Source organism: Sebastes umbrosus, chromosome 2, assembly GCF_015220745.1.
Source record: "Sebastes umbrosus isolate fSebUmb1 chromosome 2, fSebUmb1.pri, whole genome shotgun sequence".
Taxonomy (NCBI): Eukaryota; Metazoa; Chordata; class Actinopteri; order Perciformes; family Sebastidae; genus Sebastes; species Sebastes umbrosus.
This window is the reverse complement of record NC_051270.1, coordinates 8,007,241-8,034,033: the sequence shown is the minus strand read 5'-3', so window position 1 is coordinate 8,034,033 and position 26,793 is coordinate 8,007,241. Positions and strand designations below refer to the sequence as shown.

At 39.3% G+C, this 26,793-nt stretch overlaps 1 protein-coding gene across 4 annotated transcripts in view; it reads right to left on the bottom strand.

Moving 5' to 3' along the window:
* Positions 1-26,793, bottom strand: part of LOC119475933 (multiple C2 and transmembrane domain-containing protein 2-like) — a 47,819-nt gene that overhangs the window by 16,128 nt on the left and 4,898 nt on the right. The window contains exons 2-11 of one of the 4 annotated variants that reach the window (XM_037749074.1): positions 18,152-18,738; positions 13,855-13,911; positions 12,069-12,186; positions 9,770-9,912; positions 9,435-9,511; positions 8,154-8,268; positions 7,969-8,001; positions 5,471-5,641; positions 3,719-3,849; positions 2,860-3,043 (exon numbers count right to left, since the gene is read on the bottom strand). In XM_037749074.1, the coding sequence (XP_037605002.1) occupies positions 2,860-3,043; positions 3,719-3,849; positions 5,471-5,641; positions 7,969-8,001; positions 8,154-8,268; positions 9,435-9,511; positions 9,770-9,912; positions 12,069-12,186; positions 13,855-13,911; positions 18,152-18,685 (1,563 nt within the window). In that variant the 5' untranslated portion in view covers positions 18,686-18,738. Of the gene's footprint in view, positions 1-2,859; positions 3,044-3,718; positions 3,850-5,470; positions 5,642-7,968; positions 8,002-8,153; positions 8,289-9,434; positions 9,512-9,769; positions 9,913-12,068; positions 12,187-13,854; positions 13,912-18,151; positions 18,741-26,793 lie in introns of those variants that run through there. The other 3 variants (XM_037749082.1, XM_037749091.1, XM_037749099.1) reach the window with 3 other exon arrangements.

Here is a 26,793-nt window from a genome sequence, read left to right as displayed (position 1 = left end):
AAATCTGGGATTACAAAAACCAAGATCAAAATATTTGCCCGGCTTTCCATTACATTTAATATGATTTAAATATCAGATTCACATCATAAAGAAAATATGTTTATGTTGTCTATAAATGTCATCAATATTATTTGCGCAATAGAAAATACATCCACATCCAACAACAGACCTGTGCTAATCTGTATATGCAGACGCTGCCAGAGGGCTGTTGCACTCACTTTTGACACAAGAAATGAGTTTCAAGGAGTTATGGTAAATATTGTTAGGGCAAATATGTTTTTGGGAAGCTGTGCCATCTGGGATTTGAGAGACAGACACCAAAAAAGTAGTGCTTTTGCAAACTACAGTATGTTGTTGGAAGATAAAAACTTTAACTGGACAAGAAATAACTACTGTACAAACCAGATACTTGATGAAGGTGATTTTTTTTTCATTCTACAGTAAAAAGGTTTCTCTTCAGCAGCTGACTTGGAAATGTCAGTATTTTCCACAAGAACTTCAATACACCAACAAGACATATTCACAAAAACAGTCTTTACTTCCAATTGCATTGCCATGATGGATTATCCATCTTAAGCAACTTTCAAGTCACTGCAAGTTTACTTTCATACTTTTCTGGCATGAACTGAAACCAGCCGCTGCAAGACATGTACGATATACCATCTAATTACCTATGTAATGCTTTGGAAAACTGGTTGATGGTAAAATATGCATGATTTTTAGTTAAAGCTGCAGTAGGCAGTATATTTTTTGGCATCATTGGGCAAAAATTCTATAATAACCTTTCAGCATTTTGTAATTCAAATGTTCTGAGAGAAAACTAGACTTCTGCACCTCCTCATGGCTCTGTTTTCAGTCTTTAAAAAATCTAGCCCGTGACGGGAGACTTTGACCAATCACAGGTCATTTTATTGAGAGAGCATTCCTATTGGCTGTGCTCCGGTCATGTGACCAGAACTTGGCATTCCGTCACCAGATTTCACAATGGTGGCGGCGTCAAAACTTTCTCATTTTACAGCTAAACCGTGCACTACAAGATGATTCTGAAAACATTTGAGGCGAGAAATAGGCATTAATGTAACATAATATTGATTCATATTTGATCAGCTCAGTCTAGTTTGACCGTTTGGTTGGAGTTCGCGAGTGATTGACAGCCGGCACTCATAGACAGGAGCTGGACAGCAGACCTCAGATCAGCTCTTACTGCTTGTTTTCCTCCGGTCTGTGAAATCTTGTAGATGCTGTTAGGAGCACCGGAGGACACCGAGGCACATGATTTTTCTCAGGTTACCTGTTTCATGTACTACTAGTACGTTTTATAAAAATAACTTTTTTTTTTAAATCATATATTTGCGCCAATCTCACATACTTCAGCTCTAATAGACTAAAACACAAAAATCATGCATTGCACTTTAAATGCAGCGTTTGTTAACAATATTTAAGGCAGATTGTAATGGGCTGGTATCTTCAGCAGAGTCATAAATATGTATTCCCTCCTCCTCTTGGTACATCATCAGTATGGTTTATGATAGGGGCTCACGCTGGACCTTTTTCTTTACAATGTGTATAAGAAATCTTTCCTACTCTACAACACCTCACCTCTGTCTAACAGAGAACTCTAAGCTTTAAAGTTTCTGTCTCAACTACACTCCACTTTGTTTTGTACCTTCAATAAACTTGCACCTGGTGAATTTGCACATCTGTATACTCTCACTCTACCTCATTGCATTTAATAAAAAAAAAAAAACTGCAACAGATTTGCACATAGTTTGGTATATTTATAGTGTATTCTAATATATTCTTTATATTGTGTATTATATAGATATTCTATGGATAAATATCTCTCTCAGTGTTGATATGTATATTTACTGTTCCTGTGCAATGCCTCGTTAACCTGCTGCTGTAACACAACGACTTCCCACTTCGGGATCAATAAAGTCCATCCATCCATCCAGCTGTATCTTAAGGTAATACCTACAGACCTTCTCACTACATAACACTCAACACTTATAAAGCAGAAATCTTTACCACTGTGTGACTCCCTATTTGTCATGGCCTTGAGAGCCAGGTTGTGACACTGCCTCCCAGCACATTACCTGGCAGATACTGCCATCTCTTGGCCTTTCAACACAGAAAGTACTGCAAGAACCCTGACAGCAATTTAGACTTAAATAACCTAAAACTGACAAATTGACGCCCAATTGTTTTATCAGCTTCAAACTATAACTATACATACATTTGGATTGAATGTTCACTTAATAGCAACTGAGATTACCAAACAAGCGTTTTCTTCACTCTTAAATTGAAGTGGGCTTTTACTTGACTCGACAATCTTTAGACTGACTCAGATTCTCAAGAGCTCAGTTTCTCTCCATCACCGGCTGCTTTTATATTTCAAAATTGAGTAAAAGATTTTACAGATAACCGATCACATGAGCTGCGACGCCTAATCGAGCCAGGGTCGTAAAGTTCCCCATTTCCAACCCCCCTACTCCCGATGCCTTTGCTCTGACCACACCCATCTTCAAACTCTGCCTTCATTTTGATCTCAACTACACATCAGTAAAGTTTTGTGACTGCATCTTGCACGGTCCACAGACAGACACATATAAACACCTAGCAAAGTACTGCTTCTGTTTTAGTGCCTGCTGTAGTAGGTGTCTCCAGGACCAAATTTTACCATGATGACTCACACACAGACTCAGAAGGTGAAAACAACACCAGCATCGCCGTCACGGCTGATAACAATCTAATAAAAGTGTCAGATATATTAACACTTCAACTGGAACATGTAGGTGGTGAAGTGATGCATCCACACACAGTACAGATAGAATATATACAGCTGGTACAGGTACTGACGTAGTTATCCAGCTGGTTCTTTTGTTCATGAGGTTCATCAAGCGGTGCAGCGCAGAGGTCAGAGATGGAAACGCCGCTGCATGTGTTCAGTGTAACCAGGAAGACCAAGCGTCCTCTCTGGTCCAGGGTTTTCGTGAACAGCTGTCTCTGATTGAGAGGTACCCTGGACAGGTCAACGTCACACCTGTACACACACAAACAGGCCTTCACATGCTGCAGCACACACATGCAGGTACAGTTTTGGTGATGCAAACATAATTTTTTTTTTTACATATATCATGCACAGACATGCACAATAGTATGCACATATACAGGAATAAAAGCAAGTATACACATGTGCAGACACCCGCATTCACAAGACAAACATACATGTACACACTTGATCCTTACAGCACCAGCCTACATTTTTCACATTGTTCATTGTATGGTAAGGCTCAGTAGGCATTGACATGGGAGCAACATTATGAAGGATGAACACTTAAAAAGGGATTGTATCCAAGTTTTTACACATATTAATGTTTTTTTATTGCCAATGTGTGAATCTCATTAGCTCCGCTTTAGGGCTATCAGTGTGCATCCATAGCTAATCGTTCATTTAGGAATGGAGTCTGCTAACGGCAACAAACGACCAGACCCCACCACAACTCAGACTCCAACACAAATTCCACGGAAGCACAAAAAAAAATATCTAATGGAGCCCGTCTTGCAAAACAGGAATGTGACCGACGTCGGGAGAAAACTAGTGCTGTGGGAGTGTCAAGAATCACATCACTAGTTTTGAGATTGTTCCCATACTGACTTTGCAGGGCGAGCACACACAAAAAACAAACACAAACACACGTTGTGAATGCAGACTCACGTTCCTAAACACTCCTCATTCCTTCGTCCCTCCTTGGACCAGAGCTCCACCTCCATGATGTCTGGCCTGTCCATAAACTGGTTAAACGTGAACCTCTCTCTCCACTGAGGGTTGGACACTTTGCAGTGATTCTGAATCAGAAATGAGGTCAGAACATGAAACATTACAAAAAATATACATACATGCATGTACATTTAACGTTGAGAGTACTCATTCAAAGTCAGATAACGCAGTCAGAAAACATTGATACCCTAATTTCCCTGTTATGTTATGCATGTTTTCTACATGCTGTCAAAGTCAGTCAAATGTCAAAAAAAACTTTTATAACAAGTTTGTAGTTATCCAGCTGTGAAGGTTCATCAAGTACTTATTATTTAGAAAATTAACCAGTTGCAGTATGTCCAGATTTTTTTAGTGGATGAATGTTTGGTTCTTGAGCAGCTTCAGAAATCAGCATCAGAAATTACCATCGCACATGAAGGCATAAAAAGTAATTACTGTCATTTTGAACCTGCATATAAGAAAAGAAAAAGGAAGCGATGCTGCTCATTAGCATGTAGCTTTGATGTGTAATGAATGATGATGCAGAACAGCAAGATAATCATCAATGACAGTAACCGCAGCCAAGAAAGTGAGCATCACTGCAAGACATCATCCAGCTGCCAGTATGAGCAGTGATTACAGCTTTTCATGTCACACACCAAAAATCAATTTTTATATATCTTATTGATCTCTCTTATACATGATCTGTGACTACATCAGAGAATTTAATGGCATTAAGCCCCTAACATTTGCACTTTTGAACACATTATTGTACTGTTGTATTAATTATAAGTCACTCTAGACACAGTTATCAGTAAGGCAAATGTGAATGTAAAATTAAATACATAGTATATACATTATAATGTGTAATGCCAATCTCAAGGTAAATATACCATAATACTATTACATAAATTAAAAAAAATATCTGGTTTTAAACATTTCTAATATTTTTTTTAAAACATAATTTTTCATGTTCTGGAGCTGTCCTAGTTTGTTGAACTATTGGAGAATTATTTTTCAAACTTTGTCTAAGATATTGAATAGAAATGTTAATTTAGACCCTCTAACGGCTGTTTTTAGCGTTATAGATCGAGAGTTTCCCACTTACTCTTTAGTCACACCTGATTACAGAAACAGAATTTGGACAGACCCCCCTTTTTATTTTATTTTATTTATTTACTTATTTAATATTATTATTTATTTTAATTAATTATTACTTTTTTCTGTTGGTAAGACTGTTGGTAAGGCCAATGTTTCTGTAAACTGTAAATTTGTATTATATGACAGATTACTACAAATGTATAATTATTATTCTTATACTGTGTATGATCTCTGATGTGGAGAGTTGTTTTGCATGTTTCAATTGTTAAAAGCACAATAAAAACTGTTAAAAAAAACAAACAGATATAATTTTGCATGTAGTAACCAAATACATTACCATATTAGCATTATTCTACATTTGCAAAAGGAGAGGGGAAATGACGAGGAAAGATTATGGAAGAAAAATTAGTTCAGGGAAGGAGCGGTTAAATAATAAAGAAAGTGTTTAGGATTGGAGGAGAAGAAGAGAAAAGGAGCAGAGGAAAGGGAGTGTGAGGAGAAGAAACGGAGTAGAGGGGGGGAGAATAGAGAGGGTTTAAGAAGAACAAGGACAATTGAACAGGAGGAGGGGAGTGAAGGAGATGAAAGCATCATTCCTCCATCCAGTACCTTGCTTTTGAATCTCTGCTCTCCCAGTCTGAAGCGAACAAAGAGCTGACCTCCCTGAGTGTCCAGCGGCAGCTCCTGACCCTCGACCAGAGTCACCGACACAACAGAAGTCCACAGCTGACTCTTCCTCAGCGACTCTGACAGACGAAGGCTCTGAGAAGAGCCTCCCGACTGGGATTTGAAACAAAGGAGAGAAGGGGAAAGGTGGAAAGAGATTCCGAATACAAATAGAAGAAAAAATTACATGCAATACCAAGATATCTCATGCTTAAATCAAACCGGATTCCTTTTTACATATTTGCCAATCAATTATCTTCTTATCTTTTATAACAATGCATGCATGGAGCAGTAAATAGAAGGGGGATTCTACTTAGAAATTGTCACCTATAAGACACAAAACTTAAATCAGATAGCAACACGCTCCAGTGCTTTTACAACAAGCACCCATTGGGAGACAGTTGAATGAGACAGCATTATCTCTCTTCTCCAGTAAAAAAGGGAATTTAATTGTCCCTTCAATTCACTGAGAGATTAGGTAAAGCCTGCAGAAGCTACAATGCAGAGCAGCGTCTCTCTTCCATATATAATAGGGAGCCATATTCTGAGATAATTAGCTGAGCTTACATGAAGACACAACACTGTAGGGAGATGTATTGAACCTAGATTCAATTAGCGCAGATCCAGCTGACAGTGACGTCCTGTCTGGATCTGTTCTGCCATACGCATCGGCAGAAAGTCATGTTTCAATTAACACACCCCACTGAATGCACTTGGCAGAGTACAATCAGGATTTGAAGTAGCAGAGGGACATGCACTGAGTGGCCACTTTATTAGGTACACCGTTATAATGCAAAGAACTTCCAAACACAGAATCGATCTATATCAGTCTATAAACATGCAGACACGGTGAAGTGAGCAAAGATGACAGATGAGCTGAGATTCATGCAATGCAAAAAATAAATGGCTTGATAAGCAAAAAAAATGCATTCAGCAGCTGGTGAAAACACCTCGACTGTGAGAAGTCAGAACTCAACTGTCAGACTCATTTAATGGATACGGCTGGCAATATTCAAATTTTTTTGTTCTTGTCAACAAATCCCATGACGTCTGTCTCAATACTTCCCTACCTTTTCTGTGACACTCCACCCCAAGCACATTGGTTCCTACTGACAATGTAAATCTTTAACCTCCTGAGACCCACAATATAGACCCGTTTTTGTCTTTTTTTAGGAGGGTACAGGGGGTCTCACTACAATGAAATGGCTACTATGTGTACCTACATCATCACACGTGAATACAATTGGGCTCATTGGATCCACAAGAGTCTCAGATTTCCAGTGATACCCAATTTCAAGACTGTTTAGGGACCCCAGTATGCAGAAATATTCCAACAAACACCATTTTAGAACAGGCGAAAATAACACATTTATACTGCATGAAAAAAACTGCATGTGATTATCATAAAGTGGGCATGTCTGTAAAGGGGAGACTCGTGAGTACCCATAGAACCCATTTTCATTCACATATCTTGAGGTCAGAGGTCAAGGGACCCCTGCAAAAATGGCCGTGCCAGTTTTCCCTATCTAAAATGTATCCCAACTTTGGAGCGTTATTTATCCTCCTTCCAGTTGAATTCCTAAGCAGCAAAACACACCCGTGCTAAATTCAATACGCTGAGGGGTTTAGCTTCTAGAGCCTTATTTGGTCAGGTATGATCAGTAGATTGTGATGGTTAATAAACTTTAGATAGATATTGCTGTAAATGTTTGCCTCTTCTGTGCTTGCGCTCCTCTTACACTATGTTTTAGCTTTTACTACTCTCACATAAATTACATTTTTAGCAAGTCCTCCATTAAAAGGCGAAATAATTTCCTATAAAAGTAGCAGAACGGTGTATGGTGCCCATCCTTATAGTGTTCATAGCTTTTGGAGGTCTATGACAAAGGAATAAATATATCAAATCACTGTTGGTATTGGCCTTTTCATGGGATTTAAAATTATAATTCTATAAGTTAACATGAAGACCACAAGTACACAAATACTGTTGCTTAATTCAGCAGTGTTGTGTAGAGGGGCGACTCTAAATACAAAAACATTGAGTTGTGCATGGAAAAAAGTACTTTTCAAGCTTTATGCTGTTTTGGAGTGAAGAAGTGCTTCTCAGTATTAGATTGGTACTGTATACATAATACCTAAGAGACAACTACATTATGGACAGTTATTACATTATGAGTTGCTACAACTCTCAATGTTAAATCTTAGATCGACTGAAGACATTTGTCCGATTTCATTTACTACAAAAAACACGTTTCTTTAAAGGACATGGTGATTTGCTGCCCCCTTGTGCCAAGACACAAAAATGATTCAGATCAACTTAAAGTGAGTACAAGTAACTGCCTAAATAACTGTTAGTCTCTCTTTTATATTTGACAGATATCTAAAAAAAAAGTAAATGTTACTTTATGTCCGTCTTGTGTGTTCCCTCCATCATGCCTTACCCTAAAACTTCGTTTTCTCATTTGGGGCCACCGCTGCAGACAGGAGCATGCATGTTAGCGGCAAAACAAAATGACACTGTGGTTAGTAGGCAGAAACATGAGGTAAAAATCACGCACATGCAATAAATACAATGCACAACATGTTTCTTTTCTGTTATATATACATATATATATATATATATTACAGGGCCTCTTTTGCTGTCTCCATCTCTGAGTGACAGACTCATGTCCACTAGCACGACCCCCATGTCCTCCTCCAGGCTGTTTGGGTCATCCAAGGGCAAAGACATCTCTTTGAGCCTGAAAAAAGCAAATTTCAGCTGCAATTTAAGTTAAACAGACCGAGATCAGAGAAGGGCAGTAGCGTGCCATGGAGGGCACAATGCATACGGACACAAAACTAGGGCTGTCCTCGACCACAGAAACTCTTAGTCGACTAACACTCATACGATTTTGTCGACTAATCGAATAGTCGATTTAATCGACAGATCTGCAAGACTCCACAAAGAATCACACAAAAGCACCACTTTAAATCTTGTGTTTACCAGAGATGTGCTCATAAGTTTCTTGGAAATAAGTCAGTCAGCATGAAAAAAGCATTCAAAAAAACAACTAATCGTCTAAAGTTAGTCGACTAAGACCAAAACAACCGATTAGTCGACCAATCGACTAAGAGGGGGCAGCCCTAGTGGTTTCACTAAGCAGCACAACATCAACCAGAGAGATCCTCGTGTTTAGTGCAGTGTCAGAGAGGTGTTAAATCTCCTCTAAGGTAATTCTTAAGGCAGCAGCTAGTGATTGTTTTGTTTTCGCTTGCAATAGAGAGGACACCAATAGTTGAATTAAAAAAACAAAAACGCACAAAGTAAGCTTTACAGACCATTTAGCCCCGCATTTATTACAGGTCTGTTGTATTAGACTGTGCATCTTTGCTGTATACAGTAACATGGTAATGCAATGTGTGGACTTGAGTGTATGTGGGGGTGGATTGTGCGTTAATGGGCTTGTTAAGAATCAAACTGGACTATGGAAGGAGGGTAAAGGTGGGACCTTGTGTATTGTAATAAAGATAAGTCAACTTTTTAAATGAAAATGAATGTGGAAAACCACTCATACTACAGCCCCAAACAGTTTATTCAATACTCACTATTAGCACACACTATACAGGCTAAAAGTAGAGAAAAGAATCATCAATACGAAGCACGATTGATAGTTTAGTACAGCGGTTCCCAACCTGAGGGTCGGCCCTCCCAAGGGCTCCCAAGATAAATCTGAGAGGTTGCGAGGTTTTCTAATCTTTGCTAATTGCTTGTGAAATACTGGATAATGTCCACCTAACATAGACATAATGCAATCTGCGACAAGGGGGCGCAAGCAGACATAACATTGTTTTAAGGGGTAACAAACCAGAAGGGTTGGGAACCACTGGTTTAGTACACACTGAAATGTAAATATACTGCACTCACTTGTCCATCTCCAGATCACTCAGCATGACACTGGCGGAGCCCATGAAGTCATCAGTTGTCAGATCACGGTCGTATACCTGCGTCATGTCAAACAACAAGAGTGTAGATACAGAGAGCATCATGGGGGGACAAAGTATTGTAGCTGCAAATTAGACTTCCCTTATGCTTAGGACTCATGACTCTGGGGCTGCAACCACTGTAATCCCCCAAAAACACTGTGCATCACCTTTACTGCAGGACTGGCTCCAATGTCTGCTACACTCTCCCATGCTAAAATATCAAACTTTTTTCACATAATAATGCATTTAACTAATTAAAAAGTGACAGTAAGTTACCTTGATAAACAGTCTCTGGTTCAGATCCTTCACAGGTAGGGAGAAGGTTTCATTCCATTTAGGGTTGAGGTCTTTATAAACCACTTTGCTTTTGTAGAACGTTTTCCCATCCAATTTGAATTTCACATACGGGTCACTGGTACCTGAAAATTACATTAAATACAAAACAATGCATTTAGGATTATTTACAGACCCCTTTTGCTGGCGTTCTTTACACTGATCAGACTGGTAGAGGGGGTTAGTGTTGTTGATGGAGATAGGGATTAACACATTGACTAACAGACCACATTCATGATTTTACAAGCTGAATTGATAATCAGACCTAAATTAAGTGATTAAGTGAATTAATAGTTTGACAGAACTGAGAATTGCTCCTCTTTTCACTCTGTCTTTCAAAAGCAAGGTTGACTAGTCATCATGACTGATTGTCATAAACACCAACGAAATGACTAGTAATGACAAGACATTGAAATAGCCAGTCACCTTGTTTCTTAACTTCTAAAGAAACGTACATGTTTCCAGTAAAAGGGAGGACCAGCCTTCTCATTCTATCATCTCTCATGTGTCTGTACGGAGGATGTGGTTTCGTTCCTCCCCCAACAGACGGAACCACAGCTTCCTGAATCAATAGCCAATCAGATTTCAGCTGAAAACTGTGTGTTTCATGTTATGGCTACTGTATCGCATGAAGATAGGGCAACATGTGAAGGTGACTGTACCAGGATTCAGAATGCAGCGTACATTTTCTTTAAATTAGCTTTCGTTAAAGTGATTTTATACTTTTAACATCTCATATTTGTTGCTGCTCTGTCATCATTCATCTGCAATCATTTTAACTTCAAGGTAAAGGAAGTACAATCTTTGACTTCTAGCTATTCTGTCAATCGACCAGCTGAGGGCAGCAGTCCACCAAACACAGTTTATGGATGTCAGAATCGTCAGAATCAGCTTTACTGGTCGAGCATGTGTGCACATACAAGGAATTTGACTCCAGTTTTTTGTTGCTCTCAGAGTACTTTAAAAGGTAAAAACAAGGACAACAAAGCTGGGCATAAATAAAACATGTCCATCAGCAAACAGCTGTCGGTTATGCTACGCATGCAATGTATAATCTGATCAAACAGATAAAATAAAGAGGTCCTTCATGCACTGCTTTTAAAAAGACTGTATGGTCTTAACAATAATGCATGGGGCCTGCGCCTTGATCCTCCTCTTCACTTTTTGCATCAGCTTAACCCAGAGCCTGGTCGTGTAAATACAAAGCCACATGAGGGAGGATATGTAATCCAAGTGCCTGCCCAGAGTGAAAGGCCTGGTGTAATGAATGCTGGGTGTGGTTCAGACACGTTCAAATATGCTGGGTGGAATCCTGCCCCGGCTGTTATAGGAGCTTCACAGCCGACCTGACACTCGGCTGTCTCGTGTGTCCCTGGAGACAACAACACTGTGTGTAATCAAACAGACACTCCTGGCCCATCATTAACAAGCCAAGGCTAAACACACAGACGGAGGTCAAGCGAGAAAACACACACACACCTACACACACACGGCAGAGGACAGGAAAGTTTTCAGGTAGGTTTAAACGTCAGAAAGCTGTTCTGGGCACAAATAATCTTGAAAGTTTCGAAAAAGAAGTCGATTTGCCTTTCAAATGATCTCTGTGTTGTTTCAGAATTTATACAGATTGTAAATAAAAAAGTGCAGCACAAGCACCAGTTGCAACACGAGCATAAGAACACAACTGGTAGTAGCACTTACTCACTGAGACAGAAATGCACACGTACGTGATAAATGATGACATAGGTGACAAACTGTAAAACCATGCGTGATAAGAAAAAGTTGACCAACTAGCAGGGAAGTGCTAACCAAATGCCTATTTTCAGATTTAGGACAGGAGGGTAAAATTATGTATGAAAATGATAATGATTCCACTACTACACCTACGTTTGCTATTGTGTTTCCTAACACGCTAAAGTAATATTTGCTCCTGCGTCGACCCAGCTTCCTTATTCTGACCAGTAATAAATCCTGTTGATTTAGTGCAGTTTGCATACAGCAGACTACAGTACATGAATACACAAAGAAGAATCGGCTGAATACGTTCAATTCTTCCTTTGTAAAATGATCGGTGTCCTTTTCTTTTGCAGTTCTCTGTTGTGTAACATCATCATCATACATCCAATACAGTGGTAGCTGCTGATAGTGATAGCCTTACTGAGAGTGATAGTGTTAATGTTGGTACAGTAGTTGTAGTACTAGTAGCAGTACTAGTAGCAGTTGTAAGGTGAGGTTCTCTTACCACAGCGGTCCCTGATGACCAGGTTGCGTCCTTTCTTCAGGTTGATGGTGAGCAGGAAGGACTGGAGGGGATTACTGATGCTCTCCGACACACTCAGGATCTCGTTGCCCATCTCGTACTGGACACACACCAATACAATATCATTATTTATTACAGCTAGTAGTACATCTAGACTTTCTGAGCAAGTCTACAGCTGTATGTGATTATGAACACATATCATGCATAAATAGGGATGGGTATTGTTACATACAATACCTGAGTTTCAATACAGATTCTAAAACCACACATATTTAAATACCTCTTTCTAAATTCTTGATGCAAATATAGATAATCTTTTATTTTAATCAGGAACTATTACATCAAAAATATGTAGAAGATTACAAATCAGGCCAGACATTTGAATAGACATTCGATAGTTGCTACAGACACATTTCAGTCAGGATTTAAAAAATATTGTCATGGATACCCGGTTCAACAGGAAACTAGAATTATCGCTTGGCAGTTGTCTGCCTCTGCCAACCAGTTAAGTTGCAGTTTACATCCATGTCTGTCCAACATGTCATAATTTTATCCTGTTAGACATGCGTGTGAAATTGTCCTTACCAGAATATGAACTCTTGAGTTATCGCCGAAAATGTACCTCTGACCACCACAATCTAATCAGTTCATCCTTAAATCCAAGAGGCAGTTGTACTAAATTTGAGGAAATTCCCTCTAGGCGTTCCTGAGATATCACGTTCAAGGAAATGGTGTGGACGGACAACCCAAAAACATAATGCCTCTGGCCATGGCTGCATAAAAAGCTCTAAATTACCATTTTTTTCTATATGTTTTTTTATTTAATTTCCAAATTCTCTTAAAGTTCATATTTTACTATGTTTTCCTTTGCCTCATTATGTTTTTCTGCTACTAATTTGTAAACTCACAATAAACTGTCATTAGGGGCTTGAGCACAGAGGGACAGTTTTATTCATTTTGTGCTTGTTTATTATGCTGCTGTAATGTAAAATTAACCGTGGTGTCCACATTGTTCCTTGCTACACAAACCCATCCTGTAAATAAAGGCTGTTATGAGCTTTTTTTTTTTTTTTTTTTTTTTACAGCATTGTGACATATGACTTAAGGTCTGTCTACTTTCATTAAGTCATTTCAACATCACAATTTCTTCACATACTGGAAGTTACCTATTGCATTATGTCTGTCTAGTTCTACTGTTGTGAGCATGTTTTTAATATTGCTTCTGATACAATATAAAAAGCACACTCTATGGAAGGCTGTATGCCATCTATGCTTCGTGTCCATGCAATGGATTATTTAATCACTATTAAGCCGCTGCTCCATGAAGCCAAGCATCTTTCAGAGAATAAACCCCCGGTCGCCTGGAATCACCCGGCTCAGCGTCCCAACCCTGCCCAGCCACAAAAACCAGGATGACACACACACTGAGCGCTGAACTGCACGCCGCCTACTGTCCCATCAATGTCCTGAACACAATAATCTGGAATTAAACTTTGACACGAGCGTGTGTGTCAGCCAAAGCACAATGCTGCCGTCTGCACAATATGTAACAAAAAAAAAACACACGATCACAGCCACTTGACAGAAACAGTCCTTTTCACCACTGAGATGTAGCTCAGGATAAAACCACCTACACTCAACTTTACAGCATGGTGTTATTATTATTATTTATGAGATTAATCCTTAGTAGACATCATAGTAAATAATATTATAATTATATCAGTTCAACAACACAGAATCATCATTCAAGTAGCACAGCAGGACTTACATTTAGGTTGTCGCCGTGACCCGTTAACCCGTGACCGTTGAAATCATGATTCTCGTACTGCGGAGACAAAGATAAATACATTTCATAAATCTATCATGTGATATTATGAGGAGGATTCTGAAAAAAAAAAAAAAAGTAAAGTCCCAGTTGATGAAAGAGCAAAGTTTCAGTCAGCTGATCAGTTAAAGGTTCAGGAACTGAAATCTGTTCGGCATTTCTTTCACCAGCACAAATCCTCTGAGCATTTATTAAAAATTCCTGTATCCTGGAGACTGAACAGCATTACACCAAAGAACACAGTAATGGAAAAAAAAAGGGAATTTGCTTTTCTGCTCTCTTTCTGCCCTGTTGTTCAGTTAAAGGCAACTACAGTTCTGAGCCTTTACCTCCCTGTAGACTTCAAACTATGAGGGACTGAGCATTTTGCCCTGAGGAACAATATTAGTTTTGTTTTTGAAAACATAGTGTTGAAAAAGAAAAAAAAAAACTGGACACATACTGTAACTAGCAGAAAGTGCATCTGTTCTTTTGGCAAAAACAAAATCAGTGTTTCAGGAATGAAGACAAGAACATTGATTTTCCTGTTTGTATTTATGTGTTTTTGAAACTCTCTGATGTAGTTCAAGTTCTAACAGAGTTCAAGAGATCCATGCTCTGGATCCGCAGGGCAGAAATGAACCAGATTAGGTGTACAGTGTGTACAATACATTGTCTGTAGTCAGATCAACTTGACTATCATTATTCCTATGCTGCAATAGCACTGCTTGTAATGAATTGTTACAAAAAACTAGGGTTGTCAATCAATTAGAATATTTAATCGCGAATAATCTCAAATTAATCACACATTTTTTATCTGTTCAAAATGTACCTTAAAAAGGGTGATTTGTCAAGTATTTAATACTCTTATCAACATGGGAGTGGGCAAATATGCTGCTTTATGCAAATATATATATATATTTATTATTGGAAATCAATTAACAACACAAAACAATGACAAATATTGTCCAGAAACCCTATGCACAAATCATAACATGGCAACAACAGCTGTCAGTGTGTCAGTGTGCTGACTTGAATATGACTTGCCTCATAACTGCATGTGATTATCATAAAGTGGGCATGTCTGTAAAGGGGAGACTCGTGGGTACCCATAGAACACATTTTCATTCACATATCTTGAGGTCAGAGGTCAAGGGACCCCTTTGAAAATGGCCATGACGTTTTTTTCTTCGCCAAAATTTAGTGCAAATTTTGAGCGTTATTTAACCTCCTTCCCGACATGCTAGTATGAAATGGTTTGTAACATGTTTTCTAGTTTAATATGATGACAGTATCTCCACTCTAGCTTTAGCCCAGGACAAGTTCCGGAAGAGATTGACTGCTTTAATGCGTTAAAGAAATGAGTGGCGTTAAAACGAATTTCCGTTAACAGGTTAACTTTGACAGCTCTATATAAAAGCACAATGTAATTTAGGACTACACACCATGTAAGTATAGTAGTAACTGAAATAATGACAGTCTTAAAAGCAGATTTTGACAAGACTACAACCGCTAGCAGCTCTGTGAGGCTACATGCTAACATCAGCATGCAAACATGCTCACAATGACAATGCAGGCTGATGTTTAGCAGGCCTGATGTTTACCATGTTCACCATACTCGTTTATCATGTTATGTTAGCATAACATTTGATAATCATTAACACTAAGTTCAGCTGAGATTAATGAGGATGTCACTTGTTTTAAAAGGTATTTGGCAGTGGCGGCTGGTGGATTTTTTTTTGGGTAGGGCCAATCAATTTCAACAAACATCCTAGTACGATTCAATGCAAAAAAAGGTATCAAAAAGCGCTACTAGTGCTTGGCTGTTCCATTGTCATGCCGTTAAAATGGGCTGTGAGAGAAGAGAAGTGGAGAGAAGCGAGAGACGAGAAGACAAGATCACGCGAGAACTGACATGAGCCCTGACGAGAACAGAGAGAGACACACGTGAACGTGCGCGCGCACACCATGGGCCAAATCAGTTTGGCCCTCCCGGAAGTCTTTTTTACGGCGCTGATTGGATGAATTGTATGTCATTCATGCTTGTAATCATATATCTTTAATCAGTGATTGGCTGTACTGCTTATTAGACCCGCCTTCCTTGGGCCAAATCCATTTGGCCCCAGAAAGTGCACGTGCAGCAGAGCAGCTGAGAGGTGCACTAGCAGAGAGTTCAAGGAGGAAAGCAGATATTTGGCGCAGTTATCCTATTTTACAAATATTACGGGTATATTCCATAGGTCAAAAACACACATATTGACAATTTTTATAATTTTTAGAATTTTTATAATTAATAATTTTATAATTTTTTTTTTTTTTTTTTTGGTGGCTCAAGGTGGGTGGGGCCAGGCCCCGTGGCCCTCTATTGGCCGGCCGCCACTGGTATTTGGTCATAAAGCAAAGTATTGTAAAAATTAATATTTTGACCGGATGACGGTGCAAGATGAAAAGCTAAGGGATAACCAAAGGGATTATAAAATAACAAAAAGTTAGCCCCAATTTCACTGGATTATTATATGAATTTAAAGAATATATTAGGGCTGTCAAACTTATAAACACTTAAACTATATGGTGAACTCTTTAAAGAAGAATGACAGTTTTTTTCTTTTTTTTATTTCATATTAATTAAGTTTATTCATCCCAATTGTATTTAATCATTTAAATGTATATTCTTGTTTCACCGTACTATTAGGTTGAGTACATGTCTGCAGTGTTTGTATATTTGAATACTTTTTCAAGCATGAATGTCTGAACAAATTTCACGTCAATATTTCGTGTGTACATAACTCACAAGCTTACCGTATTAATGCCAAGTTATCACAGTATTCATAAGACATTCACTATTTGCTGTTGTTGTTCATGCAAAACACTTGGTTTAGTCATTTTCATCTGTGGAGAAGTGAGTAACATGATTGACAGGTATGCTGTGTATCTACCTGACACCAGGTGTGGTTTGTTAACTCTCAGTGAGCAAAAACAACCTGCCAGACAGTGACAACCGCTCCAGTCAGAACTCAGCTAGTAATACATATGCAGTTTCAGTTGTTTGCACCTCTTGGGCTAGGCTAGCAAATTATGCAATAACTATATCCCATCCAGACAGAGTTATTGCTCAGGCCAACGTGAGAGCCTTGGTCAATTCACAAATGCCGATTGAAAGGTTACTGATATTGTCTGTTGATTCCTACTGATTTTAAAATAAAAGTCATAATATTATAAAGTAGTAATTTTATGTGAGGGGAAATACAGCAACGTGAAACCGCCTATGTGAAAATGAGGAACGTGGAGCATCTTGTGAAGTCAAACTTTAGTATAGGTTTCACAAATAACGAAATACTTAATCTTTTGGCACATCAGCGCCACATTATCATCAGTATCAGGGCCTTGAAAAGATTGTGCAAGAAACTGCATATATTCTGAAGAAAGAACCACATGGACCAGGGGGAAATTGCCTCTTTGGTGGAAGAGGAAGAGGAAGAGGAAATGACTTTTTTTCTCATAAAGTTACAACTTTATTCTCAATAAATTTCGACTTTTTTTCTTGTAATATGACTTTATTCTCGATATCTCAGATTTTTTTTTTTGCCCTCAACGTGGCCTTAATACTCCTTCGTATTTCTCCACCCTTAATATATAGTTAAAAAAACAATTCTCTAAGTGCTAAATGTGACCGTGCTAGTTTGGCACCCATGCCATGACACCATGCTTTGGCAGTATAAAAACACACACGGCCAGTTTGCCCAGTGCTGCTAGAGACTATTGATTTTGGATGCACCTTGAATTTGATCCCGCTCCACCAACTTTGTATGTCTTGTGCAAATACACCTGATACACACTCACACCCAACCATGTACATAAACACATCAATTCATCAGAATGACATTGTCTCTTTTTAGCTTCTATCCTAGCTTTTATTTTTAGCTTGTTTTTATTTTCTAATCTTTAACGTTTTTATGTTTTTATAACTGCAATGTTATTGAATGTTTGTGTAAAGCACTTTGAATTTCCCTGTTGCTGAAATGTGCTATACAAATAAAGCTGCCTTACCTTTACCTGTGTGTCACAGGTAAACAAAATACAAAACTATACAAGCTTATTCTGCTGCCATGTTCACTGTTCATGATTCTACATACGCTCTCTGAATGCACAGTTTAACAAAGTTTAAATAGGTATTACATTATATAAATACATTTGTTTATGTTTGGGGACTGATATGTTCTTTTTTCATACTCATTCAACATTTCAAATGCAGAGTCTGTACCTGTGAGCTGTCCTGGGACACCTCCACAGAGGGAGTGTCTGGGCTGTAGACGGTCATCATCTCCGGCAGGCCTAGCTCCTCAGGCTCCATGCCCCGGGCAGATCTGTAGTTTGTCTCTGGAGAGCTCTTCTCCTCCACATAGATGCTGTTGAATGACTCCTGAGAGGAAGCCCAGTCTGTGCAGTCTGCAGGCACACTCCTCCCAGCTCCTCCACCAACTACTCCCATCATCAGGCCACTCCCACCTCCTCCTAGGCCTCTCGCAGGGTTGACAACTGGTGTGGTGGGGTTACTGTAGCTGGGAGACTTGTGCTTTCGGAGCAGCATGCTGGGGGAGGCGGGAGCGTACTCCAGCCTCGTGTCTCTCATGTCTCTCATGTCCCTCATGTCCCTCATGTCGGGAACGGAGGAGCTCATCCGATTGTCCATGGTGCGTTCGAGCTCAACAAGCTGCTTGCTTGGGCTCTTGCCTCGCCAGAGATGTGGCATCTTCTTCCGGAGATGTCGCAGCATGCCATGCTTCTTGGAGTCCATGATGTGAGGGAGTTTCAGTCTGTGTCTAAGGTCTGGACATCACCGACAGGCAGCTATAGTACAAAACACAGACAGGGAGGAGTCAGTCACTGCCATATATCTACAGCTATGACTGACGTACAGTAAAGCTGCAATTTATCAACGTCGGTCTCATGTTCTCACAATTCTAAACATTCACAACTGGCTGAGAAATTCTCAGTCAGACTAAAATATTCTTTAGTTGGCCACATTGAACATGCAATAAAGCTCCATCACGTCTTGATTAGGGTTGTCACGGTACCAGAAATCTTGAAAGTGAGTACCTCTCTCATCTGTCTGTTATATGTGAAGCTACAGCCAGCAGCTTAGCTTAGCATAAAGACTGGAAACAACTAGCCTGGCTCTGTCCTAAGGTAACAAAATCCACCTCTAAAGCTCATGAATTAATACATTATATCCTGTACAATTGTGTTAATAGTCTGGTAATAGTCAATACTGTATATATTGTTGCTATTTTTTAATATTTCCCCTTGTTTATATTGTTCCTATTTTTATATTTCCTCATATTTAAACTGTTCATATTTTGTTTCACTTTTGTTTTGCTTTTTGCATCGTGTTAAAACTTGCTTTTTGTTTTTACCGATGCTTCTTGTTTTCTGCACTATCCCCTTTGCTGCTGTACACTGCAAATTTCCCCACTGTGGGACTAATAAAGGAATATCTTATCTTATCTTTGTTTGTTTAATCCATTAAAAAACTCAAGGGTAAAAATGACAAGTTGTGGTTTAAGGGGTTATGTGCGGGGGACTATTTCTTTCCCAGGTGTAGGCTAGTGACTTCCTGGAGTCTCCCAAGGCCTACTGAAAGAGGCTGGGTCACGCTTCATCAACCCGTCATATCTTTTAGGGTACAACACATGCGCAGTAAAATCTGGTCCGCACTCGCCGAAATTGAGCCAATCACAACGCACGACAGCAACCCCCAGTTACACTGTGCATGTGTTATACCCCATACCCCAAGTCCCATGTCCGCCCGTGTCCCAGCCTCCTTCAATAGACCTTGGAGTCTCTGCTGGTTTCCTGTCAATGCACTCAGCCAAGAAATAGTTTGGCACATAACCCATCATAAAACCACAAGGTGTTATGTTGTTTAGAGGTTACTGTTGGGTAGAGCCAGTCTAGCCGTTTTCCCCTATTTCTTTCCAGTGTTTATGCTAAACTAAGTTAAGCTAACTATCTGCTGGCTGTAGCTTCATATTTAGTGTAGAAACACAAGAGTGGTGTCCATCTTCTCATCTAACTCTCGCCAAGAAAGCAAAAAGGCACATTTTCTAAAACGTACTACTATTCCGTTTAAGTCCTTTAATTGTTCTTAAGTCGTTCCTAAGACATACCTGTATGGTCATCACTCTATGTGGTGACCTTTTACAATCAGCTCTCACAGTGTATTTACAGAAAAGATCTCATTGTTTAACACAAGATTCTCAATTCAGGAAAAAATGCTTCAATGAGGAAAGAGGAAAGAAAAATTCAGTAGCAAACATGAATGTAAACAGTCTTATGGAGGTTGATGATTAACTCATGTTGCCCAAGATAATCATATAATAATAACAATAACCATAAACTCTAGGGTTAAGAGAGGAAGTCTTACAAACAGAATAGTATCTATATAGCCTACTATAATCTTAATTACAGTCTGTCTGTTCTGTGTTATATTCACTGTAAGAGAATACAAAGTGATATGGATAGACTACTGTCCTCAATACTTTCCCTCTATCAAGCATACTAAGTAAAGTCACATAATTATTAATTTTTATATCAGATGTATGACAACATGTATTCTCTCCTTTGGACGAAACTGTTTTATCACTGTGGACCCAGAAAGAACAGATACAATACTTAACATGCAACACAAAATACATTTGAAAGACTTCAGACCATCTCGACAGCAAAACGCCTGAAGATCAGTTGCATCGTTCACATGAGACCCTAAATGCTTTTTCATCCGGCTGTATGTAACCTCATAAAAGATTATTCCATCAATAGGAGAGTAGCCACAACACATACACACTACACAGAAATGGCCCTGCCTACAATACAAGCTTAGCATGTTTTCATGAGTTACAATGATAACATGTACTGTAATTATGCGGAAACTACGAGGCAAACATGACTCGGAGAATGTGTTATTGATACAATAACACTGCTAATTGTTTTTGTTTTCACACACATTAGAAATTGCTTTCATACACTTGAGTATGGAAGATAATTTGTGACCTTTGTGTAAATAATGTAAGCTCCACATACAATCTTTCAACTGCATCCTATAGTCTTTGACGGTCTGAAGAAGACCACGAGATGTGGTTGAACACTGATGTGTACATTATGCAGAGTAAGCCTGTGTCTTAAAGGCAGGGTTGGTAAAGATTTTAGATAATTTTTTTTGTTATATTAGTTGAAATTCTCATTACATCTCGACAGCAATCAATAAAGCAAATGCTCTGACAAAAAAAAAAAAAGAAAAAATCCAGTATCTGTTGCTGCTAGCTTGACAGCTGTTAGTACTAACAATAGCCATGTTCGCTGTTCACGTTCATTATAATAATAATGGCACTCGGAGAGCGCAGACCTCCGCCAAGGTGCCTGACTTTAAAAACATATCACAGCTCACAGCTGGCGGTACCGTGAGGTGGCCGGCTTATTATTAACACAGTGTGTTTCCGTGTAACGTATCGGCGGATGCCTCTCAATCAGTAGCCTTGTTGTATGTCCGTATGACGTTACACTATGTTGTCTCTCATCCCGTCATCTACCACTTTTTTCTTTTAAAGTTTTTAAAGGTGTAAAACGCACTAATAGCTGAATCCAGAGTTATTTCTCTTCCTCCGTTCATGTGAGTGAGACCCAGACTGAGGCTGGAGCGCAAGCCGTGACGACAACGTGATGTTGGGACCCCGTGACCAAGTCATGTGACCGAGTGGACGCTACTCCGCCAATCATCTCAGGCGCTACTCCGCCAAGATCCGGGTACTTTTCCAGACCGAAGTCGAGCCATTTAGGCTTCATGCGCCAATGTGCAACTCTCATAGGAATGATCGGGGCCCCGCCTCTAACGCTGTATCCAGTTCTTTTAATACATCCATGCTTGGCGGAGGTAATAATAACCTTTCAAAACAGGTGCTTTACAATAAAAGCATGATAAAAGTAATTAACACTCAGAACTTAATCTAAACAAAATAAAATTATAAAAATACAAAATAATATAATATAAATAGTTACAACAATGTACCATCAGTTAAGAAAAAGCCATAATATAAAAGTGAGTCTTAAGAAGAGATTTAAAGGAAGATACGATGATATGTTTATGTTCATTATGATAATTTTGGAGCCCTGTGATAGGCTGGCGACCTGCCCAGACTGTACCCCGCCTTTGTCCAATGTCAGCTGGGATTGGCCCCAGCCCCCCCCGCGACCCTAAATAGGATAAGCGGTTATGGATGATGAATGAATGAATGAAATGAATGAATGATAATTTGGGGGGAGTGTCTTTGGAGGGAGGCCTGAAGCGACGGTCAGTGTTGCCGACTTTGCCGAATTTAGTGACTTTTGAAGCTAGTGCTGCTCGCTACTTTAATTGGAAAAGAGTTGGCAGCACTGGGCTCGTTTTTTTGGCTGGATCATTTTTAAAAATCTAGTGTACTTTTGTTAGTTTCTCAAGATCGCCCACCCTGCCGTTAACGCAAATTGTCCATTGACGCCGGGAACACTAATAAAATGATAAAACATTTGGATGAAAAAGAAGACTCATCCTCTTCATTATAAATATATAATTTGTTGCTAAATTATTATAAAAACATATATACTCTGGGTGGAGTGCCATTTAAGATTCAGTTTAAAACGTCACTGATGCTTCATTTGGCCACATGGGAACATTTCCCACCAGACATTAGATTCACCCCAGAATTCAGTTAGGGACACACAGGTCAGAGCTAAAGGTTAAATTAACATTTACAAGTGTTCTTGTAAGATATTCCTGTTATTTTATCCATGAAACAGGTGGATAAAAATAATTACAACAATACATAGCAGTAAAAATTAAAATATTTTAATCCACACCTCTGGCTCAAGGTGACGGAGGAAGTCTTTCATGAAATGCCGATGAACTGCTTTGCATCAAACTGTGCAGATTTACCTAATGTGATTATTAGTAAAAACATTCACATTTTTGGAACGCAGCCAATACACTACAATGTCTTTAATGGCTTGTTCCTGAAACAGTGCATGTATTCAGCTGAGTCATCCATCGTTCATTCACAGTTCACCATGCACTGCAAAGTCACTCTGATTATGTTAAGACAATCTCCATTTAAAATGAAAAGGACCAAACAGCGGGCATGCAAAGCAGCCGGTGCATATTGTGATGCGTCATTAATGCTTTAAGCTGTCATCTCTCTAAATGATCTCTGCAATATAAACAGCAGCAGCACCTACGCAGAGCTGCTTCTGGCAAAACCTGATTTTTGTAAAGCAGCAGCAGCCACATAATCCTCTTACTGGCCTCATACTTTGTATTGTCATTAACTTTGACCAATGAACTGCCATGTTATCAGCTGGTAAGAGGAAGTGGAGGAAGACAGGCGGGAAGTGGCAGGACAAGACAAGAATCAGTGTTTACAAAAACCCGCAGAGATGACAGAAAATACCACTTGAAAATGAGAGTCGAAGTTTTAAAACACCTAATCTCACACCGATAACACAGTACAACATTAATAAATACGGCAGGTAATCAAAGTTTTCACAGACAGATTTATTTCCAAAAGGTATTTTCAGTATTAACAGTCATAGCTAGAGGTGGGCTCAAGTAGTTTCCCCAGGAATTAGTCTACAACCACTTATCTCTATGTCTAGTTTGGAGAAAATGAGTAAAAATGAATGACTCATATCCTGGAATTCACAATTCTCTAGCCTGACCCAAATACAAGGATTAGATGGTGGATCACTGAAAGGGACAGCAGGCAGAGGAAAAGCGTGATGGCCACCGAAAGTCCCGACAGCGGCTCTGTCGATTATTCAAGTGACGATTGACTGAGAGGAATAGTTTATCTCAAGTAGACAATTTTGTTAGATCTACCGGCCCACTAGTGTTTCAACAGATACTTGTGTTGAAATGGTTACGAAATGTTGAGGTTAAAGCTGGAGTTGGCAGGTTGGAGCAAGTATGATGTTATCTGTGTCACTGTATCCTGACAGTAGTGCATGAGACAGACAAAAAAGACAAAAAAAATCATGTCCCTCTGTGTCCTACGGTGTCCTCCGGTGTCCTCCGGTGCTCCTAACGGCATCTGCAAGATTTCACAGACCGGAGGAAAACAACCAATCAGAGCCGAGCTAAAGCATGTCATCTATGAGTAGCTGTCAATCACTCGCAAACTCCGATTAAACGGTCAAACTAGGCAGCGCTGATCAAATATGAATCAATATTCTGTTACTGTAATGCCTATTTTTCACCTCAAATGTTTTCAGAAACATCTTGTAGTGTACTGTTTAGCTGTAAAATTAGAAAGTTTGTGACCTGGCAGCCATGTTGAGATCTGTTGAGGAAATAACAAGCACCACCCACCAGCCGGAGCAAACTTTCTCATTTTAAAGCTAAGCAAGTGTTCTACAAGATGTTTATGAAAACATTTGAGGAGAGAAACAGGCATTACAGTAACAGAATATATATATATCATATTTGATCAGCGCTGCGTAGTTTGACCGTTTTATCGGAGTTTGGGAGTGATTGAAAGCTACCTCCGTTGAATGAACAGCCAATAGGAACGCTCTCTCTCAGAAATGACCTGTGATTGGCCAAAGTCTCCCATCACAGATTAGATTTTTGAAAGCCTAAAGACAGAGCCATGAGGAGGTGCAGAAGTCTAGTTTTCTCTCAGAACACTTGAATTACAATATGCTGAAAGGTTATTATGGAAATTTTGCCCAATAATGCCAAAAATATTCTGCCTACTGCAGGTTTAACTAAAACTTTGAGGCCACAGCGAAATGAAAAAAATACATTTTGCAATGTCCATGTCTCAAAATATCTTTTTTGAGTATTTTTATATTAAAATCCCTCTCTTTTCTTTTACTGAAAAACAAACTATTTTTGGTGACTAGTCTTGAACTCGGGGGTTTACATAAATGTATCCAATCAAATGTGATTTGGAGTGAGAAGCCAACGCCATCCATCATAGAAAAACTCAGTGGAGTTTTTAGGTAGCTGGCAGAGCGATCTATTAGTAGGAAGTGTGTATTTGGATTTCAGTCGGCAAAAACTTTGTTTACATTTCCAAAGATTACGGCTGATTAATCATTTCACCCATATCCTCCTCCACCTCCTGATCCAACAACACAAGTGAGGGAGGTATGTATGAAGGCCAACAGTCCTTTGCAGAGCTCTGTAACTCTGTATATATCTGGGTCAGGTGGACAGAAATACCACATGATGTTGCTCTGTGTTTGCCGGATGTGTAAATAAGCAGCTGTAAACAAGTTCACCATATCAACTTTATAAGGCTTTAATATGTCAATGTTGTGTAATCAGCTTGTTTCCGCTACCCCCAAGTGGCCAAAACATTTGCTGGCGATGAAACACAACTATAATCAACATCTTTCTGTATTTGATAAAAGCGCGAGTCACGTTCTGTTGAACCCTTCAGTCCAGTTTGACGAGGTTGAACAGCAGACAATTGAGACAGGATCTAAGTGATTAAGTCTGGAGCGCACAGTTGTTGTTCCAAGCATTTTCACTTTAAAACTCCCTACTTCATTAGTCAAGATCCTTTAAATGATGCTTCTATTGCTATTTATTAATAACCGAAACTAAAATCATGACTGACTTACATGATAAATGACCTGGTATTGACCTGGTAATCCAGAAAAGGGAGCCCTGAAGGGAGCACCCGTCTGTATTTCCAGTTTGAAAACAGAAAACTGGAATGTCTTTCACCTACTACCATTATTAGTGGTCACAGAAGTCAAACCAGTTAGGCTAACCTGCACTACTGGCTACCTGGCTAATAGCTCGTCATTGCATTTCATTGGTAGGGTGTTTCACTACTTACACATGTCAGAGCATCTTACAATACAATTTATATTCTAGGATCAACAACTTTACAAGCAACCAACAGAAATGAGGTCAAAGGTCAATGTCTATGACCCCAGAAAGACCATGTAAAATGTCAGGACAGGCATTTAGCAGATGTTTTAGCCAAATAATATGGACAGTTCTAGCCAACATCTACATTACTTATTCTCAAGCACACTTGGGTTACTGACTGAGACTGTAGTGCTTAGGTGGACCTTAGCTGCACTCTGCAGTCTTCAGACAAAGACCCTCCACATCAATGAATCTCTGAATAGTCCCAATAACCTTAACCGCAGGTGATCCCGACCAACTTTACTGTCTTTCAGAGGCTCCAGCAGATTCAGTTTTAGAGCTACAGATATCTTATGAAACTAAAAAGCCTAAGGAATCCATTGGTATCCACCATGTCATGCTAGCTTGTCGGGAAGGAGGCTAAATAACGGCTACATTTTGGCAAGGAAAAAACGGTATGACCCAGTGACCTCTGACCTCAAGATATGTGAATGAAAATGGGTTCTATGGATACCTACGAGTCTCCCCTTTACAGACATACCCACTTTACGATAATCACATGCAGTTTTTTTGATGCAGTATAAATGTGTTATTTTTGCCTATTCTAAAATGGTGCATTTGAATATTTCTGCATTCTGGGGTCCCTAAACAGTCTTGGAATTACATAAATTGGGTATCACTGTAAAGCTGAGACTCTTGTGTATCCAATGAGCCCAATTGTATTAATGTGTAATGATGCTAGTCCTCATAGTAGCCATTTCATTGTAGTGAGAGAGTTTTCTTTTTACTTGACCTCACTGTATAAAATGACCTGTGGTGACCTCTAGGATAATCACAGCCTCATGAAACTTTACAGCCATAAACTAGAGACCTAGAGCATTCAGAGGATGGATGGCTTTCCTAGCTAGATTGACAATAAGGGGGTTTCTGAGCAGTTTACACAACAGAAGGGTTCGCCATCCAATCGCCGAAAAATGCAATTCTCGCAGAAA